The 19,377-nt window shown below is 56.1% G+C and overlaps 1 protein-coding gene across 5 annotated transcripts; it reads left to right on the forward strand.

The window, feature by feature from the left end:
- The first annotated feature begins 1,592 nt into the window (after positions 1 to 1,592).
- Positions 1,593 to 18,158, forward strand: SYT3 (synaptotagmin 3). Of its 5 annotated transcripts, none has more exons than XM_067018868.1 (11): positions 1,593 to 1,665; positions 2,311 to 2,441; positions 3,871 to 4,036; positions 7,304 to 7,829; positions 10,012 to 10,399; positions 10,967 to 11,185; positions 13,614 to 13,734; positions 14,855 to 15,026; positions 15,133 to 15,265; positions 17,416 to 17,484; positions 17,649 to 18,158. In XM_067018868.1, the coding sequence occupies exons 3-10, from the start codon at positions 3,886 to 3,888 to the stop codon at positions 17,479 to 17,481; spliced, it is 1,776 nt and encodes a 591-aa protein (XP_066874969.1). In that variant the 5' UTR covers positions 1,593 to 1,665; positions 2,311 to 2,441; positions 3,871 to 3,885; the 3' UTR covers positions 17,482 to 17,484; positions 17,649 to 18,158. The 5 variants fall into 5 exon arrangements, with proteins under 5 accessions (XP_066874969.1, XP_066874972.1, XP_066874970.1 ...); XM_067018871.1 differs by having other exon boundaries at positions 1,629 to 1,665; positions 3,866 to 4,036; XM_067018869.1 differs by lacking the exon at positions 1,593 to 1,665 and adding an exon at positions 1,689 to 1,749.
- Positions 18,159 to 19,377: the final 1,219 nt, after the last annotated feature.

Raw genomic sequence — 19,377 nt, forward strand, 5'->3', positions numbered from 1 at the left:
TATTCACCCAAGGCCACAAATCATGAAAGAGCTGGGATTTGAACTCAGGTACCCCACTTCCAAAGTCACACACACAACCAATGCACTACACCTATTCCTGGATACCCAAGTGCCTCTTTGGGAACATGTCACGGGAGTCTGGCAAGCCCATCTGTGTGCACATCTCTGAAAGTGTGCATTGCTGCACTCCTTCTGTGTGTCTCTCCCTGTGGAACACAGCTGCCTGTTGACCCTGGGCAGAGGTCTGGCTGTGAGAGTGGTATTTGGGGTGCCTGCACGTGTGTGCACATATCTGTGGGTGCACCACCCCCCCGTGCATGCTTCCCTGGGTGCAAATGTAGGTCCATCTGGGAGAATACAAGAAGCACTGAGGATAGGACTCAGAGTGAACCCGGAAGGCATTTCTGGGGCATTCAAAAGTATGATGGTGACGGCAACGTGTATACACAGGCAACAGTTGGGCGGATTGTCTAATTAAAGGGGGGGCCTAGGGGACCCGTCTTAAAGTGTTTGCAGAAGCAGCAGCAATTTTTTATTTAGAGATTATATTTCTATGGGTGTCACTGGGAGGCAGGGGGCAGCACTGAGGAAGCCTGGGGGTGGTGAGGGGGCTCCAAGTCACCCCTACAGGCTGCCACTGAGACCAGGTAGCTCTGGATCTTCTTCAAGGCATTTAACCTCTGTGTGCCTCAGCTGTCTCTTCTGTGAAATGGGAATAACATAACTGCCTCCGTCTCAGAGGGCCAAAGTGAAGATTAACTCAGAGAAAGCTTTCAAAGCACTTAGCCCAGTGCCCAGATCACAGTGGCAATTGTCATTCATTGCTATTACTATACCGGTAAAGGTATACTTGCTGTTTTAAAAAAAGTATTCATTAAGCACCTACTTGGTGGCAATGCTCTCCCTCTATATTGACTGGTTTTTCAAACCTCTGGGTCCCTTAGGAAACAGGTTTATTGTCTATATTTTTCTGATGAGGAAACGAACTCAGAGCAAAGAGTGCAAAGGTCACAAAGGCAGTGGCTGGCGCTCAGCAGATGCTCAGCAAGTATCTGAGAATCTACTCAGGAGCTGGCCCAGGAAGGACTGAAATCCAGGTCCTTGCTTCTACCTCCACATCGGGCTGAGACTCAGGACCGCTGATTCTGAGCCTCTGCCTCCCCCGCCCACCGCCATCCCTCAGAGTTCCTCGGCTGGGAGGACTGGAAGTCCTGGGTCCTGCGGAGAAGGGGCTTGGGGAGTCGGGACTCCTGGGTCCCCAAGGCAGGAGGGAGCAGGAGGGGTGGATTCCTGGATCTGAGAATGGAGGGAGTTGGAAGCTCAGTACCCTGGGTCCTGGGGGAAGAGAGGACTGGGGTCCCGGACTTCTCTGAGAGAGGAGGGGGTGAGGTCCAGGACCCTTGGGTCCTGGGGGAGCAGAGGGTCATGACCTCAGATCTCTGCATCCTCGTCTGTGGAAGTGCGCGGAAATCTCCCTTCTTCCTCGCTGCGGCCGCGCTATTTGGGCTTTGAAGCCGCAGGTTCCGAGGGCAAGAAGGAGGGGGTGCAGGGGGAGGAGCCGGGGACCTGCGACAGGGGCGGGGGGAGGAGCCGAGCTGGCACCTCGGCCGGCGCGCGGGGCTGCGGCGGCGGCGGCGGCGGCGGCGGCGGCGGCGGCAGCTCGGGGTGAGTCTGCTCCTCCCCCTCCCCTTGCCACAGCCCCCGCCCCAGCCCCATCCCGGGGGGCGGCCACGGCGCGTGGGGACGGGGGTAAGTGCAGAGGTGCGCGGATCTCCCGCCCGGGAGTGGGAGTGCTGCACCGTTTGCTGGTCGCCCCGGGGGAGGGGCACGTGGCCCTGGAAGGGGGGGTCCCGAAACACCTGGGTGTACCCCAACCTCGCCCACCGATCCCCCGAGCGTGGGGATGGTTTACCCACTCCATGGCCCCTAAGGACTTAGGACTCCGCGGCTTCTCGAGGTCCCAGACATTATTCCTCTCCCCTGCAGCGCCTTGGGACCCCGGCATCTCATAACCCCCCCACCTCCAAAAAAAATCCCATCTCCGCAGCCGGGAGAGGTATTAAGGACTCCAATTCCCATCAGTCCCTGCAGAGCCTGGTCTATGAAGCCGCAGCAACGCGAGCGCAAGGCCTGCCGGGAATTGTAGTCTTTAAGCCGCCGCCCGCCCCCCGCGCTCCCCCGGAGCTGGGGACCCGGAGGTGGGAAGGGGTGGGTGGACTTCTCGGGGGTCGCCTGGGGTCGAGCAGCTGGCCCGAGTAGGACAAGATGTGAGGCTCGGACTGACCTTTTTCTCACGGCCACGACCCCCAGATCCAGCACCCCCTCCCGCCACCTGGCTCCTAGGGACAGGCCCGCAGCCCCGTGTCCACCCTACAACCCCCATGGGCTACCGCCAGCCGCCGCCTCGGCTGCCATCCAGGACACGGCAGGGGTAAGCGCAGGTGAGTCTGATACGCCTGTCTCGGAGTCCTGGCCTTCTGCAGCACCCCACGACACCTGTCCATCTGTGAGCCCTGGTCTGTCTGTCCCTAATTTCCCCAGCACCCTCCTTGCAGCCCATCTCTGATGTCTAGTTCCAAACCATGTGTCGCTAATGCCCCTTCTCCCCACAGCCACCTCTTTCTCCTGGTCCCCTCTCTTTTACGCTCCCCCCTACCAATCCAACCTTCCTTCTGCCCAGTCTGTCTGCCCAGTCCTTCTCGGTATCCTTTTGTCCATCTGTGATCTCTGGCCGTTATTTTTCTGTCCTTTATTTCTGCACCCCATCCATCCTCTTGTCCACTGTTTGTCTCTCAAAGATATTTCTGTCCATGCTCTTTCCTGGCACTTATCACTGCCCCTATGTCCACCCATCTCTCACACTCCCATGAATTACACACCAGCTTATTCTTTATGGTTTGTCCATCCCACGTCTCAAGCCTTAACTTGCCCTCTGTCTGGTCATCTGTCCCTCTCTTCTGGGCCCCAGTCTGCCCTTCCCTTTATCTCTGCCTCTCCTCCCCTTATCTCTCCCTCTCTCAACTTGGTCCTTATCTCTGCATCTTTCATCTCCATCCCTCCCCAGCCAGCACCACACATAATCGTCTCTTATCTTTCTACGCCTATCCATCTCTCTCTCTCCCCCGCTCCCTGTCTACACCTTCCTGTTCCCTGGACCTACCAAGCCCTTTCCCACCCTGGGCCATTGCTCACGCTGTCCCTGCTGCTTTGGATGCTTTTCCTCACCCCAGCCCCGCTGCCCGCTGCCCATGGCTCCAGCTCACCCTTCAGATTTCACAGGGCTCCCCCAACTGCCCACCTCCAGGTCCCCTCGGGACACATCCTCCAACTATTTCTTTTAGAGCACTTCTCACAGTCTGAGGGATATGTGTTTATGGGTGCGTGTTTGTTTATGTGTTTGTTGACTTGTTTACTCCTTGTCTCCTCTCATTGCACTGTGACACCACGAAGCTGGAGACCACGTGGGGTTTGTTCCCTGCTGGAGCTGCAGCAGCTGGCACAGTGCCTCTCATGTAGTTGGCGCTCAGTGAATATTCGTGGAATGCACGAATGAGAAATGGCCGTGCCGCTGTCTCTCCCTCCCGAAATTCCGTCCCTGCATCTGTGCAACCCTAATCTTTCTCTCCTTGTCTGTGTACCCCTCTATTTATGCATCCTTAATCTCTGCCCCTTGACTGGCCTTCCCAGTCTCTCCCTCCTTGTCCATTTGCCCCTAATTTCTTTTTCCTTGTCCGATCCTCCCCTAATCTCCATCCACCCCCAATCGCTGTCCCTTGCCTATCCTTTTTCTGTCTCTTTCTGCCCTTTATCCACCCCTCTCCCCCATCCCATTCCCCCCCTAAACCCTCGCCTGGCCCCTCCCAAGAACAGGACCCGCTGGCCACCATGTCAGGAGACTACGAGGACGACCTCTGCCGTCGGGCACTCATCCTGGTCTCGGACCTCTGTGCGCGGGTCCGAGATGCCGACACCAGTGACAGGTGCCAAGAGTTCAACGACCTGCGAATCAGAGGCTATCCCCGGGGCCCCGATGCAGGTCAGCATCCCCAGCCGTCTCGGCAGCCCCCTGCTTCCACTATAGCCAGGACTTTTAGAGATTCAGAACAGCGCTGCTCAGCTTTCTGTTTCTTACGGGGCCAGTCCCCTCTTAGAGTCTTGCCTCCATCCTGCCTGTCGCTGGTCCCCTAAACCTCTGGTCTGAGAAGAAGGAGCTCTGTGGTCCACGTGACCTGTGACCTTTTGGATTTTGCCCTGTGGGCCTCCTGTCCGCCCTCCCTCACCACCCCTCCACCGCTGCCTCACATCCCCTTCAGGTACCTGTGTGCATTTCACATAGCGCTCTGACGCTCAGGCTCTTCAGTCAGTCCGTCTGACTTGTCTGGGTTCAAATCCCACCTTCCCCACGTACGAAATGAATGGCTTCTTCTGTGCCTCGATTTCCTCATCTGGAAAATGGGGATCATAAAAGTAACTACTTCATAGGGCATCTGAGAGACTCAAATGATTTAACGCATGTGAAGCGCTAAGAACAAGCTGGGCGCTCAGTGGTCACTCAATATATGTTGGAATATACTTACCGGGCACCAGCTGTGTACCAGACAGTATACGAGATCCACTACCTTTTGTCGTGCTACATATAAGCCCTATTGTTTGTGGTACATATAATCCCTATTTTCTCTTTTTTTTAAAATTTTATTGTTTAATTGAAGTATAGTTGGTTTACAGTGATTCAACAAAGTGATTCATATATATTCTTCTTCAGATTCTTTCCCATTATAGGTTACGACAAAATTCGAAATATACTTATAATCCCTATTTTCAGTGGGGGAAACTGAGGCTCAGAAGGTGGGGTGATTGGCCCCAGGTAACCCAGCTAGGAATCGGCAGGGTCCTGAGAGCTAGGGAATATCATGAGTGCCCCCGTCCAGATGAAGAACCTTCAGGAAGCATGAGGTGGGAGGTTACAATGACAGTCACACTTGCTGAGTGCCAGGGTGGGGCTCAGCACCTCGAGTGCAGGACGTCCACGGGACAGTGATGAGGAATGAGGCCTGGAGAGCTGAAGCAGCTCGCTCAGAATCTCATAGCCTGTATGCAGGAGAGCCCGATTTTGACCCCAGAAGTCTAGTACACTACTGCAATTGTGAGTGATGGGGGACCCCAAGACCACCCTCAGGTTCAACGATTTCTAGGACTCACAAAACTCCGAAAAGCTGTTATACGCATGGCTCCATTTCACGACAGCAAAAGGATGGAGATTAAAATCAGCAAAGGGAAAAGAGGCATAAGGTAAGGTGCAGGAGAGACCGGGCAGGAGCCTCCAGTTGTCCTGTCCTGATGGAGTCGCGCAGACAGCCCTTAACTCTCCCAGCAACAACGTGTGACCACACGCGCAGGGTAGGGCCCGCTGGGGAAGCTCACCACAGCCTCGGTGTCCAGGGGTTTTACCGGGGCTCTGTCACGTAGACGTGGCTGACTGCCCACGGGGCTGAACTTAGTCTTAGCCCCTCCAAAGGTCAAGCTGATAACACGTGGCCCGAAGGCCCCGCCATCAATCACACCGTTACACGGACTGTCTGATGTGGCCCAAGTTTCTCAGGTAAATAAAAACACTCAGGCGGGACATTCCAAGGGCTTAGAGGTTCACCGCCCCCCCCCCCAGGAGCTGATCAAGGGCCAGATGTTTCTTTGGGCAAGGTTAATATTTTACCGCGCAACTACACTGCCTTGCCCAACCCAAATGGCTCCTCAGTCCAGGCAGACAGGAATGAGAAATCTGCCAGAGTCTGGAGGATTGCTGTTTTGACCTGGAGAGGCTCTGGGCCAGGATGACAGTGGGGGAAAGCATCTGTTCAATTCTTCGTGCCCTTCTCTTCCAAAAGGGCCCCCTTTTCTCAATTCTTTCCACGTTCAGGAGGGCCTGCAGGGTCACGTCCTCTCTCTCAGACACTCAGTTTCCTTATTTGTAAAATAGGATCAATCATCCTTGGGTTACATAGTCTCCTGAGGATCAACACCATAGGCCGCTGACTTAGATGCAGTGGGCAACTCAAGACTAGAGGGCATCCCCTTGCCACCAAGAGCTCCCTGAAGTGACACAGCCCTTCCACCCAGCTGAGCTTGCTGCCAATGGTTTAGTTACCCGCTCCTCCCCCTGTCCCCCTTAATCCACGGTCTGTACAGAGCAGGAATTTCCCCTGTGTTCCACCTCGCTGAGACCCCGAAGTCAACCCCAAATAAATTCACATTTCCTTGAAAAACCCCACTCCTGGTACCAATTACCGAATGAACCAGAAACCTTCCGTTCAAGATCTGGGCTGTCCTTGGGTTTCCCTGAAAGGCATATCAGCACACAGTAGGCATTCAGAATGTGTTAGCTGCTGGGGCGGTGATGTTGGATACACGTGGCAGCAGCAATAAGATTTATTATTCTAACAAAAATTCATGTCTGAACTACCATTTACTGGGAAATATTGAGGTGTGGTAGCATAATGGTGAAGACGGTAAAGCCAGGCACCCAGACTCGAATCCTGACTCCCCCTGCTCCAGCTCTAGGACTCTGTGTCTTTGGTAACTTCGTGTCTCTTGGCCTCGGTTTCCTTTTGTGGAAAATAACAACGGGCATAATAATGTTGCCAACCTCCTAGCGTGCCTGTCAGGCATAAGGAAGCCAACACCTATAAAGCACTTCTGTGTCCGGAACATAGTAACCTCTCAAGAAATGTTTGCTATTATCTTCCCCAACTTGCTCTGCACACCACTTACTCCCTGCATTCCTTAAAAGCACTATGAGAAGCAGAACTGATTTTTCCCATTTGTCAAATGGGGACTGTCAGGCTCAGAGAGGTTAAGATATGTTCCCAAAGCCACACAGCAAGCTGGGATTTGAACCCCGTCCTGCCTAACTGTGCCATGCAGTCTCCTTTCTCCTTGATCGACTCAGCATTTTAGGGAACCTTCGTCCTACCTCAGATGGTGTATTCCCTGACAGAGAGTCACTGTGGGCTAGCAGTCAGGAGAATAAAAAGATTAAAATCCGATGACAGACCGCCCGTTCAAATCCCAGATCTGTCACTGACTACCTGTGCAGCCTTATGCAAGTCACTCAACCTCTCAGGTTCCTCATCTTTAAAACGGTTAGATAGAAACACCAACCTTGAGTAGTTGTGGAGTTTCTACTATTACATGTAGAGTTCTTAGGACGGTGTGTGGCAAATCCTAAAGGTTAGCTCTTGGGGACAGCAATGGGAGGATAAACTCTGACCCCGCCCTGACCCCTGACCTTTGTCCTCACTCTCTCCAGACATCTCCGTGAGCCTGCTGTCGGTCATCGTGACGTTCTGTGGCATTGTCCTTCTGGGTGTCTCCCTCTTCGTGTCCTGGAAGCTGTGCTGGGTGCCCTGGAGGGACAAGGGAGGCTCAGCGGTGGGCGGTGGCCCCCTGCGCAAAGACCTGGGCCCTGGGGTCGGGCTGGCAGGCCTGGTGGGCGGCGGTGGGCACCACCTAGGGGCTGGCCTGGGTGGCCATCCGCTGCTGGGGGGCCCACACCACCATGCCCACACTCCCCACCATGCGCCCTTCGCTGAGCTGCTGGAGCCGGGCAGCCTAGGGGGGTCAGACCCCCCAGAGCCCTCCTACTTGGACATGGACTCGTATCCAGAGGCTGCAGCTGCTGTAGTAGCCGCTGGGGTCAAACCGAGCCAGACATCTCCGGAGCTGCCCTCTGAGGGCGGCGCAGGCTCCGGGCTGCTCCTGCTTCCCCCCAGCGGTGGGGCCTTGCCCAGCGCTCAGTCGCATCAGCAGGTCACAAGCCTGGCACCCACCACCAGGTGAGACAGGCTACTGGGCTGGGGGTCCACTCTGAACTACTGTTCTTCTTCTGTGTCTCCTTCCCCTCTATGGCTCTCGTGAGTCCTGGGGAAGGAGGGAGCTTGGGGTGTGGATTCCTGAATCCTGGGGAAAGAGGAGGCTAGGGCTCCAGACTCCTGAGTTGGAGGGAGGAGGGGGCTAGAGGTCTAGGTTATTGGATCCAGAGGAAGGAGGAGGCCAAGGACAGGACTCTGGGATCAGGAAGGTGGAAGAGAATGGAGATTAGACCCCTGAGTCCCTGAGGCACAAAGCAATTCATCTCTTTCTCCCTAAGCCTGGATCGGTGGTGGGGCCTGCAGTTCATCCGTCCATTATGCACCATTCTGTACATGTACACTGAGCACCTAATATGAGCTAGAGCTGAGCTGGGTGTTGGAAAAGAATCGAGGTGAGCACGGCAGACAGACCCTGCCCTCATGTCACTCACAAGCCAGGGGAAGTGGGTCCCAAAATCAGCTGTCCCTATCCAGCCAGGCCAGGGCTGCAGTAAAGCAGCCTAGGGGACGTGGGTAGGACCAGATCACACAGCTCTGGGTGTAGAAAGACCTCTCTGGGGCCACATAGGGGACAGACTGGAGAGACAGATTGGATACCATGAATCCAGGCAGGAGAGAACAAGGCTGAACTGGGGATGGTGGAGGAGGAGATGAGGTAGAGAGAGTCAGGGGGCCGAGAGTCAGGGATGGAACTGGGGGCTGACGGCTGTGGGTAGAAGGAGGTAAGGACAGCACCCAGGGGTCTGGCCTGATGATTGATTGGGTGAATGGTGGGGCCGTCAGAGGATCTAGGAAGAGCAGTGGGTTTGAGGGAGACCCTGAGCTTATCTGGGTCTTGTTGAATGGGAGGGGCCCGGGGGAGCGTCCAGGGAAAACTGCCTCCGGGAAGGATTGTCTTGGCCCCAGAGGTTCATAGGTGGTTCTTGTCCAGGGGGCTGGCCAAGGGCTCATGGAAAATATAGTTTGAGGTCTCTGTGGAGGCCTTCCAGAGGTTGATGGATACACTAGTCTGAGTTCCTCCTTCCCCCATTATACAGATGAAGAAACTGAGGCCCAGAGGGTGTTAATGACCTCCTCAAAATCACTCTGGGAGCAGGGAGTGGCCCACTGATCAGTAGCTGAAGGCATCTCACCCGGCATCCCTTTCCACAGCTTGGTGCCCTCCCACTTCCCCAGCCTCATGCCTGCCTCTCAGCGCAGCTGGGCTGCCATGTCTAGTCATGACTGGACATGACTTTGACCGCTTCTCCCTGGGTGTGATGGTCCATGCGAGCGAGGACGGATAGCAGGGACCACAGTGATGGGGAAATTCAGGAGATGGTAGGGAAAGGATTGGAGGGGGGAGAGGAGATGAGGATGGCCCCAGGTGTCTGACCTGCAAATCTAGGTGGATTCTGGCGAAATGGGAGAGGAAGTGGGCTTGGGAGGGGGCACTGAGCCCAGCAGGGAACACGAGGGGTATGTGGTGTCTGACGGGCTGCTGAGGCTGTGGGCTGAACCAGGCTGGAGCTCAGAAGACAGATCTAGCAGACATCAGGCTGCTGATGGTCGTGGAAACCTGAGGCACAGCTGAGCTTGTCCAGGGAAAGCGTGTGAGTGAGAAGGGGAGAAGATGGCAAAGATGGTAAAGGATGGAGCTTTGGGCTTCCAGAGTGTTCTACAAACACAGACAGCCCGAAAAGGAAGTTGAGAGAGAAAGAACAGCCCAGGGGGAGCGATGGTCAGGTGGGAGAGGATGAAGCTGGGACTAGGACAGGTGAGGGAGATTTGGAGACGGGCAGGTGCAGGACCAGGGGGTCTTGGCTGTGTGAGGCCCCAGGGATCCATAGAGAAGCTATTCTGGGTCACCCCTTGAGGCCAGAAGGAGGCTTCTAGAGGCTGGTGCAAGCCCAGGTCTGGGGTGGAGCTAGCTTAGAAAAGGGGATAGGTCACCCTCCTCACACAGATGGAGAAACTGCGGCTCAGAGAATTCAAGTGCCTTGACAAGGTCTCAGTGGGCAAAGGCGCTGAGACACCTGTGGGTGTCTGTGGACACCTGGCTGTGGGGTTTGGGGTTTGGGGAAGAGGCAGGGAGGAGCCTCCCAGGTCTTCAGATGCAGCAAAGATCGGAGCCACTGACTGCACCTTGTCTTCCCCACCCACGCAGGTACCCGGCCCTGCCCCGGCCCCTCACCCAGCAGACCCTGAGCTCCCAGCCGGATCCGGGCAGTGAGGAGCGGCCGCCCGCCCTACCCTTACCCTTACCAGGAGGTGAGGAAAAAGCCAAGCTCATCGGACAGATCAAGCCGGAGTTGTACCAGGGGACTGGGCCCGGAGGCCGGCGGGGCGGCGGGGCCCCAGGTTCCGGCGAGGCCGGCACGGGTGCGCCCTGCGGCCGCATCAGCTTCGCCCTGAGGTACCTCTACGGCTCCGACCAGCTGGTGGTGCGGATCCTGCAGGCCTTGGACCTCCCGGCCAAGGACTCCAATGGCTTCTCAGACCCCTACGTCAAGATCTACCTGCTGCCTGACCGCAAGAAAAAGTTTCAGACCAAGGTCCGGAGTGGTGGGCTGGACATCCGGGTCCCAGGGAGGAGGGGCCGGGGGCCTGGATCCTGGATCTGAGGGAGGCGGGGCCGGGGGCCGGGACTCCTGGATCTGAGGGAGGAGGGGTTGGGGGCGGGGACTCCTGGGTCTGAGGGAGGAGGGGCCGGGGGCCTGGATCCTGGATCTGAGGGAGGAGGGGTTGGGGGCGGGGACTCCTGGGTCTAAGGGAGGAGGGGCCGGGGGCCTGGATCCTGGATCTGAGGGAGGCGGGGCCGGGGGCCGGGACTCCTGGGTCTGAGGGAGGAGGGGCCGGGGGCCTGGATCCTGGGTGTGAGGGGGGAGGGGCTGGGGGCCTGGACTCCTGGGTCTGAGGGGGGAGGGGCCGGGGGCCGGGACTCCTGGGTCTGAGGGAGGAGGGGCCGGGGGCCTGGACTCCTGGGTCCGAGGGGGTAGCGGCTGGGGGTCCGGATTTCTGGGTCTGAGGAAGGAGGGGGTAGGGGTCCAGACTTCTGGGTCCCAGGCAGAAGGGGCTGGTGGGCATGGTGTCTGTCTCCCTTCCTCGCCCACCCCCTCTAGGTACACAGGAAGACCCTGAACCCCGTGTTCAACGAGACATTTCAGTTCTCCGTGCCCCTGGCTGAGCTGGCCCAGCGCAAACTGCACTTCAGCGTCTATGACTTTGACCGCTTCTCCCGGCACGACCTCATCGGCCAGGTGGTTCTGGACAACCTCCTGGAGCTGGCTGAGCAGCCCCCCGACCGCCCGCTGTGGAGGGACATCGTGGAGGGTGGCTCGGTCAGTGGCTCCTGCATCCCCCATCCCGGGGGACCTGGAACCCCTCAGTTTGCCATCTCCTTGCCCCCACTTCATAACCTTGTAACTCCTTGATCTTGGAGTTTTCTTTTCAGCTTTATTTTGTTGTAAGATATTGCAAACGTAGAAGCAAGAATAGAGACTGATATAATGGACCCCCATTCCCCATCCACACCTTGTCAACTATTAATATCATAACTGGGCCCCAGATTTCCCAACTTCTGACACCAGCACCTCACCCCCCCACCCCGTTGATGGTTACCATTGAGAAAACTATAATAGACGCCCATGTACCCACCGGCCAGCTTTATCAAACTTCCATGCCATGACCCCGTGACTTCTGCCCTCTGGCCCTAGATTCCGGGCCCTCCAACTTCCCAAGCCCAAAGTGCTTGGCTTTTGTTTTCCCAACTTCCTTTCCCTCACAAGCTCCCAATTTTCCAATTCCCAGACTTCCTGAACTCCCCCAACACTTCTGATCTCTGAACATTTTGTTTCAAACCGCTGACTTTCAGATTCTCTAATATAATCTAATCCTCTGTCTCTTCATGGTCTCCACTAGAATCCTGATAGCCTGATGCCCCAAGCCTCGGACATACTGGGATCCCCAATATCCTGACCTCTCCCCAATTCCCCCAACACCCCCCATGGGCCCCTTCCTCATTTCTTACAACCTCATTCTCCTGTACATCCAGTCCTTCCCCAAACCCAGCCCCTAGGTCTTCGTTGGGTGTCCTGACCCCTTCCACACCCCAAACTCCACACCCTCCCAACTCCTCAGCCCTCTCAGTTCCAATCTGTGGGTTTCCCAACATTCCAGCTCTCTGCCAATCTGGGGTAGCTGTGTGTGTCAGGGCTGGTTGATCCCTGTCCTCCTATCACGCGAGGGCTGGTTTTGCCCACCTGGTGGCCCTACTCCAGGTCCTTCCCTTCTCCGAGCCTCAGTTTCCCCATACGTACGATGACACGGTTGAACCAGGTGCCCATGGCTCTTCCTAAAGCACCTTCACCGGACTCTCCGGAGCCTGCTTGCTCAGTCCCCCAAGCCCAGCCTCTGAGAATCATGTGCCCAGTCGTAGGGTCCTGATGCCCAGGACCCAAGTCTGTCGCACCAAGCCCCACTCCCTGTCATTCCCCAAGGCAGCCCCGCCCGAAGGCACCCTCCTGCATCCACCTTTGTCTCCTTTTGTCACCTCTCGTTTTCTCTCCCCCTCCTGATCGCTCCAGGTATCGCTCATTCTTTCATTTATTCATGCATTCCTTCAACAACTGGTTTTTTTTCAGGATCAAGACCCGGGGACCCCAGACAGTCCTCGGGAGCTGTGGGTCTAGGTTGTCACACAGTTTGCTGTCAGGGGCCAGCATTACGGGGACACACAGGGGGAGCATCTGCTCAGGGCTGCAGGGAATCTGGGAGCTTGTGGGAAGAGGTGAGAGCTAAGCCGAGGCTTTGCTGGCTGAGAGGAGATGGAGAGGAAGGGTATTGTAGGCCAAGGGAACAGCCTGAGCAAAGCCTCAGGGGACTGAGTGGGGAGTCTAGGGACCTGGGCTCCTATCAGTGTGGTTGGGAGGCGAGGGGCCGAGATGAGGCTGAAGGAAGGGACAGGCGGGTCACAGGTCCCCTAGCTCTGGCCACTGTTCCAGGTCCATCTGTGTGTGTCACAGCAAAGGGTCTGCCTTCCTTGTAACCTCTGTCTGGTTCTTGGCTGTCTCCTGCCTTAAGACTGACTTCTCTGTGACTTTTCTCTGCCCCACTCTCTCTGGATCTCTGTCCCTTTCTCGATGTAGGTCTCTGCCTCTGTTTCTCTCTCTCTCTCTCTGGGTCTTTTCCCCTCCCCTCTCATTCTGGGTCTCTGTCACTCTCTCTGGGTGTCCATACCCCCCAAGTCTCTGTCCCCCTCTCTGGATCCCTAGTCCTGCCCCTTGGGGACTCTGTCCCCTCCCAGGCCTCGGTGCTTCCTCTGAGTCTATGCCCCTCTTCCTCCTGCCCTCCCCCTCTGTGCTCCCCTGTCTGGCTCTCCACCACCCCTCTCTCGTCTGGGTCTTTCGCACTTTAGAACTCTGTGGGTCTGTCTTTCTGACTGTATCTCTCAGAGTCTGCATCTCTGTCTCAGTCTCCTTCTCACCGTGTTCTTCTCTCTCTCTCTCCCTCTTTCTGTCCCTCTCCTGCTCTCCCCTAACCCATGCCTCTTCCAGTCTTCCCTGCAGAACAAATAGGATTTGACGGTGGCAGGCAGCTGTGGCCCCGGAGTTACCAGCTTTGGCCCGAAGTCAGATTGTTAAGTGGATGGGAAACCTGAGCCCTGGAGATGTGGGGGGAGAGCTGGAGTCTGGGGATGGGAGAGGAAGCCAGGGAGACACAGCGGGAGGCTGAGGCAAGGCATCGCTGACCCTCCTTCCCCAACTGCAGGAAAAGGCAGATCTTGGGGAGCTCAATTTCTCACTCTGCTACCTCCCCACGGCCGGGCGCCTCACCGTGACCATCATCAAAGCCTCTAACCTCAAAGCGATGGACCTCACTGGCTTCTCAGGTGGGTTCCGGGAAGGCGCTGGCATCTGAAGGCACTGGCATCTGAAGAGGGCCGGGACCCCTGGGTCTGAGGGAGGACGGGCCGGGGGCCGGGACCCCTGGGTCTGAGGGAGGACGGGCCGGGGGCCGGGACCCCTGGGTCTGAGGGAGGACGGGCCGGGGGCCGGGACTCCTGGGTCTGAGGGAGGAGGGGCCGGGGGCCGGGACCCCTGGGTCTGAGGGAGGACGGGCCGGGGGCCGGGACTCCTGGGTCTGAGGGAGGACGGGCCGGGGGCCGGGACTCCTGGGTCTGAGGGAGGACGGGCCGGGGGCCGGGACTCCTGGGTCTGAGGGAGAAGGGGCCGGGGGCCGGGACTCCTGGGTCTGAGGGAGGACGGGCCGGGGGCCGGCACTCCTGGGTCTGAGGGAGGAGGGGCCGGGGGCCGGGACTCCTGGGTCTGAGGGAGGACGGGCCGGGGGCCGGCACTCCTGGGTCTGAGGGAGGAGGGGCCGGGGGCCGGGACCCCTGGGTCTGAGGGAGGAGGGGCCGGGGGCCTGGACTCCTGGGTCTGAGGGAGGACGGGCCGGGGGCCGGCACTCCTGGGTCTGAGGGAGGAGGGGCCGGGGGCCGGGACCCCTGGGTCTGAGGGAGGAGGGGCCGGGGGCCGGGACCCCTGGGTCTGAGGGAGGAGGGGCCGGGGGCCTGGACTCCTGGGTCTGAGGGAGGACGGGCCGGGGGCCGGCACTCCTGGGTCTGAGGGAGGAGGGGCCGGGGGCCGGGACCCCTGGGTCTGAGGGAGGAGGGGCCGGGGGCCGGGACCCCTGGGTCTGAGGGAGGACGGGCCGGGGGCCGGGACCCCTGGGTCTGAGGGAGGACGGGCCGCGGGCCGGGACTCCTGGGTCTGAGGGAGGCGGGGCCGGGGGCCGGGACTCCTGGGTCTGAGGGAGGAGGGGCCGGGGGCGTGGACTCCTGGCTCTGAGGGAGGAGGGGCTGGGCGCCTGGACCCCTGGGTCTGAGGGAGGAGGGCCTGGGGGGGAAAAGGCTGCGGATCCAGTCTCTTGGGCCTGGGAGAAGAGGGGTCTGGGGTCCGCAGTCGGGTCTGAGGAAGTCGAGGTTCAGTGGTCTCCACAACCGCCCCCAGACCCCTACGTGAAGGCCTCTCTGATCAGCGAGGGGCGGCGTCTGAAGAAGCGGAAAACCTCGATCAAGAAGAACACGCTGAACCCCACGTACAACGAGGCGCTGGTGTTCGACGTGGCCCCCGAGAGCGTGGAGAACGTGGGGCTGAGCATCGCGGTGGTGGACTATGATTGGTGAGGGCGCGGGTCGTGTGAGGGGGCGGGGCGAGAGCAGGGGGCGGGGCCGGGCCCGCCTCCCTTCCTCTCAGGGGCTCACCGGCCCCCCACCCCTGACCCCCAGCATCGGACACAACGAGGTGATCGGCGTGTGCCGCGTGGGTTCCGACGCCGCCGACCCCCATGGCCGCGAGCACTGGGCCGAGATGCTGGCCAACCCGCGCAAGCCCGTGGAGCACTGGCACCAGCTGCTGGAGGTGCGTGGCGCCGCCCGAGGCCCCTCCCACCGCCGCCGGCCCCTTCACTCACGCAACGCGCCACGTCTCCGTGGGCTGCGGAGTCAGCCTAGCTTCGAAGCCCCGCTCTACCATCTCTAGCGGTGTGATTTAGAGCAAGTTACTTGAACTCTCTGTGCCTCAGTTTCCTCTGTTGGGAAATGGGACCGTTAATAGCACCTATTGTTAGGATAGATGTGAAGATTCAGTGAGTTAATGCAGGACTGTCTGCCTCTTAGTAAGGGCTCAGTAAATAGTCAGCTACTATTATTATTATTACCCACGGTGCTAAGTCGAAAACAAAAGGAAAACACTAGGTGATAAAATAGAGTGGGGTTTTCTTTATTTGCTATTTAAAGCAGGCTGTGAAAATTGAATAAGAAAATAAAGTTGAAATAGAACAGAACAGACATTTTCACAGGGCAGCAAACCAAGGATCATAGTGTTCATTTATTTTTCTCCCTGTCAGTTGTGGTCCAAAACATTTTGGAATCTGTGAGGTAGAGGGAATCTGGATGGGAGATGGAGGATGCCCTTTAGATTAGGGCGTCATGGAGGGCTTCTTGGAGGAGGTGACATTTGAGCAGAGGCCTGGAGGTTGAAAAGGAAGAATGGGCTCAGGTGAAGAAGATTGTAGGGAGAGGGCAAGGCTGCCCGTTCCTCGGAATCATCGAGGAGGCTGATGTCAGCCGTGAGCCTGGGGCAGACAAAGAAGGGGTACGAGCAGATCCCAAGAGGCCCTGTGGGTCACGCAAGAACCAGCCTAACAATTTTTTAATTAAAAATTTAAGATCACTACTTGGTCAAGAGAAATTTTCAAACGTGGTTCTCTCTGAAACCAAGAAAAGCAAAGAAGTAGATTTTGAAACTATTGATGAATTTGCTGTCACTAAAGCCAAGAAAGTAAAATTATACTAAATTCTTTGTAGGGTATAAATTAAACATTTAAACTTAAGACAATGTGAATTTCAATACACTTCTTTTTTTTCAATATTTTCTCAATTATTTTAATATGCCAGGGAAAAAAAAATTTAAATACAGAAAAATCAGGTACATATTTCTCCTTTCCTCTCCAGTTCTTGAGCCCAGGAACTGGCCCTTATTTACAATTTAAATAAATTTTCATTTTAAATAAATAAAATAAATTTTAAATAAAACAAGTTTCATTTAAAATTTATTTAAAATGGCACAGGACTGGCTTTTATTTAAAATTTGTATTTTTGCTCATCATGGATTTTTTTTTGCATTAATTTTGATTTTTTTTAAAAATTGCATTACAATAGCATTTATCTTGATTGCTGAGTTTGGATGCACCTTAAATTTTACACTAGGAGTCAGTTCCTCACTTGGAATTGACCAGTCTGGCCCAGCTTTGGACTTTTCTCCTGGGTTGGGGGTGCGGGGGGACTTAAAGGGCTGAGCACAGAACTCAGATGTGAGTTTTGAAAAGACTGTGATTGTACTTAGATAAACAGATGGCAGCTTCTCCGTCCTCCCATCACTCACTCTTCTAATTCACTCACTCGTTTATTCACAAACTTCTCTGGAAGTTCCTGTGTGTCCTGCTTGTGTTCCTCAGCAGAGAGGAGCTGAACCCTGGCAGAGTCTGGCCCTGACCTTGACCTTCAGCCAGTAGTGTTATGTGGCCCCAGAGCACCTTTCCACTCCCAGAGCTGACCCTGCCCCTTCTCTGCTCAGCCCTCCCATGGCTCCGCGGCACCCCCAGGACTGGGTCTCAGCTCCTCAGAGGCCCTGCAGGGCCTTCCCCATCACCCCAAGTATCCTCATCTCTCCTCACATTTCCACTGACTGCTTCTTTGTGTCTCAGTTTCTGCATCTGTAGAATGGGACTGCTGTACCACTTGTCCCATCACTTCAGAGCCAGGCATAAAAGAGAACTGTAAGTGATGAAAACAGGGAATTCCCTGGCGGTCCAGTGGTTAGGACTTGCGCTTTCACTATCGAGGGCGAGGGTTCAATCCATGGTTGGGGAAGTAAGATCCCAGAAGCCTCAAGTCGCAACAAAAAAGAAAAAAAAAAAGAAAACAGGTTTGATGTCTTATTAGATTGATGATTAGCAACTGTTTTGTCTCTGTCCCCTACTCCTAAGCCTTCTGGAATTCCCTTTTCAGGAAAAGACTTTGACCAGCTTCACAAAAGGCAGCAAAGGATTGTCAGAGAAAGAGAACTCAGAGTGAGAGGTAAGGAGCCCAGACCAGGGGTGGGAGGGGCTGGACTCCTGGGTCTGAGGATGGAGAGACATAGGACCAGGATCTCTGGGTCCCTGGGGTGGTGACAGAGCTACAGCAGCTCAGGGGCCTACTCTCTGCCATCACTGATGTTTCCTCCCTGCCCGGTCCTGCAGGTCTGGCCTAAGCTCAGGATGGGACCAGGCCCCTTCAGCACCCCATCCTCTCCTGCCCGGACTGTGAATTCATCTCCTCGAAGCCATAACGTCCGAGCCACGTGGTGCGGGGCAGCCCTGGGCCTGCCCACCCTTCTACCCCTGGAGGCGTGGGGATGGAAGGCAGGCGGGCCCAGCTCCCTGTTTCAGGGTGGGGGGCATTCAGTCTCCACTGTGTCTGTCCTCCCTTCCCCGGGGCTCCCCATCCAGGCGAGGGGCCATGCATGTCTGGGGGACCCCTCCCCCTCCCCAAACCTCTGTCGGTCTTTGTGTCTCTTTGCTGTTTGTACAAGACTTGGTGTCCTAACCCTTGTTCTCACCGTGAATGTCAACAGACCAATCCTTCGTGTTCCCCTAGACACACACACACGTGTGTCTACCTTTTCTGTTCATCACATCCCCCGTCTGGCCAGACCCCCACCGCTGCTGCTATCGATGCCAGAATAAACACATACCGTGGGTCTCACTCCATCTAGGGCTCCTGTGCTTTCTGGGACCGGGAAGCTGGGTTGGAACATCCTGGCTCTGCATTCAGACAAATGTTTCATTCACTGCCTGGGTGACCTTTGGCAACTTGATTTATCTGAGCCTTTCTAAATTTCACATTGGCCAGGACCACTGTGATTACAGGACACAAAATGCAAGCCAGGGGCTTCCCTGGTGGCTCAGTGGTTAAGAGTCCGCCTGCCAACACAGGGGACACGGGTTAGAGCTCTGATCCGGGAAGATCCCACATGCTGCAGAGCAACTAAGCTGGTGCGCCACAACTACTGAGCCCACGTGCCTAGAGCCTGTGCCCTGCAACAGGAGAAGCCACTGCAATGAGAAGCCCGCACACCGCAACAGAGAGTAGCCCCCACTCACCGCAACTAGAGAAAGCCCATGCACAGCAACGAAGACCCAACGCAGCCGAAAATTAATTAATTAATATTTTAAAAGGCAACCCAAACTACTGTAAGCCACAAGCAGAATGGAAAGACATTCAGGGAAGTCTGAGAGTACAGAAGGACTTCAGGCATGGTTGGATCCAGGTGTTCGAGTGATTCTGCTTTGTCCTTTATTGACTTCATTCTCAGGCAGGCCTTTGTGGTGGTAATAAATGGCCATTTGGAACTGCAGGCTTATAAAGCTGCGTCTGCCATCATGCCTTCGGCTGCAGAAAACAGAAAGAGCTGAAATGGTAGGGATTTCTTTTGCTCATCTAACAAAGATTTTAAAGATACAAAGTCCCAGGGTTAGTTCAGCTGCTCGGTGTCAGGCACTGAGTTGGCGTCTGTGAGAATTGTTTTGCTTTCCCCTCATGGGTACAAACTGTCTGCAACGGTACCACATGTGTTCTCAGACGGTGACATCCCAAGCAGAAAATGTGGACAGAGGCCTCCCCTTATGTGTTCGCTTTTTTTTCTTCCCGGAAGAGTTCTCCCTCTCATTTGCCAGAGGGGGTTCTATGGCCAGCCTGGGTTGCAAAGCAGTCTGGAAAGTGAGCATCTGTCATTTCTAGTCTACATCGTGGGATGTGGCCCTTGCCAGCAAGGCAGCACAGAAAGGGGAATGATTGTTGGGTAGGAAATTAACAGAACCTGCTGCAGTTGCAAAAAAAAAATTGGAAACAAAATTAGGATAGTCTCTCTCTCTCTCTCTCTCTCTCTCTCTCTCTCTCTCTCTCTGTCTGTCTCCCTGCTTCCATATC

The sequence above is a fragment of the Kogia breviceps genome, chromosome 18 (assembly GCF_026419965.1).
Source record: "Kogia breviceps isolate mKogBre1 chromosome 18, mKogBre1 haplotype 1, whole genome shotgun sequence".
Taxonomy (NCBI): Eukaryota; Metazoa; Chordata; class Mammalia; order Artiodactyla; family Physeteridae; genus Kogia; species Kogia breviceps.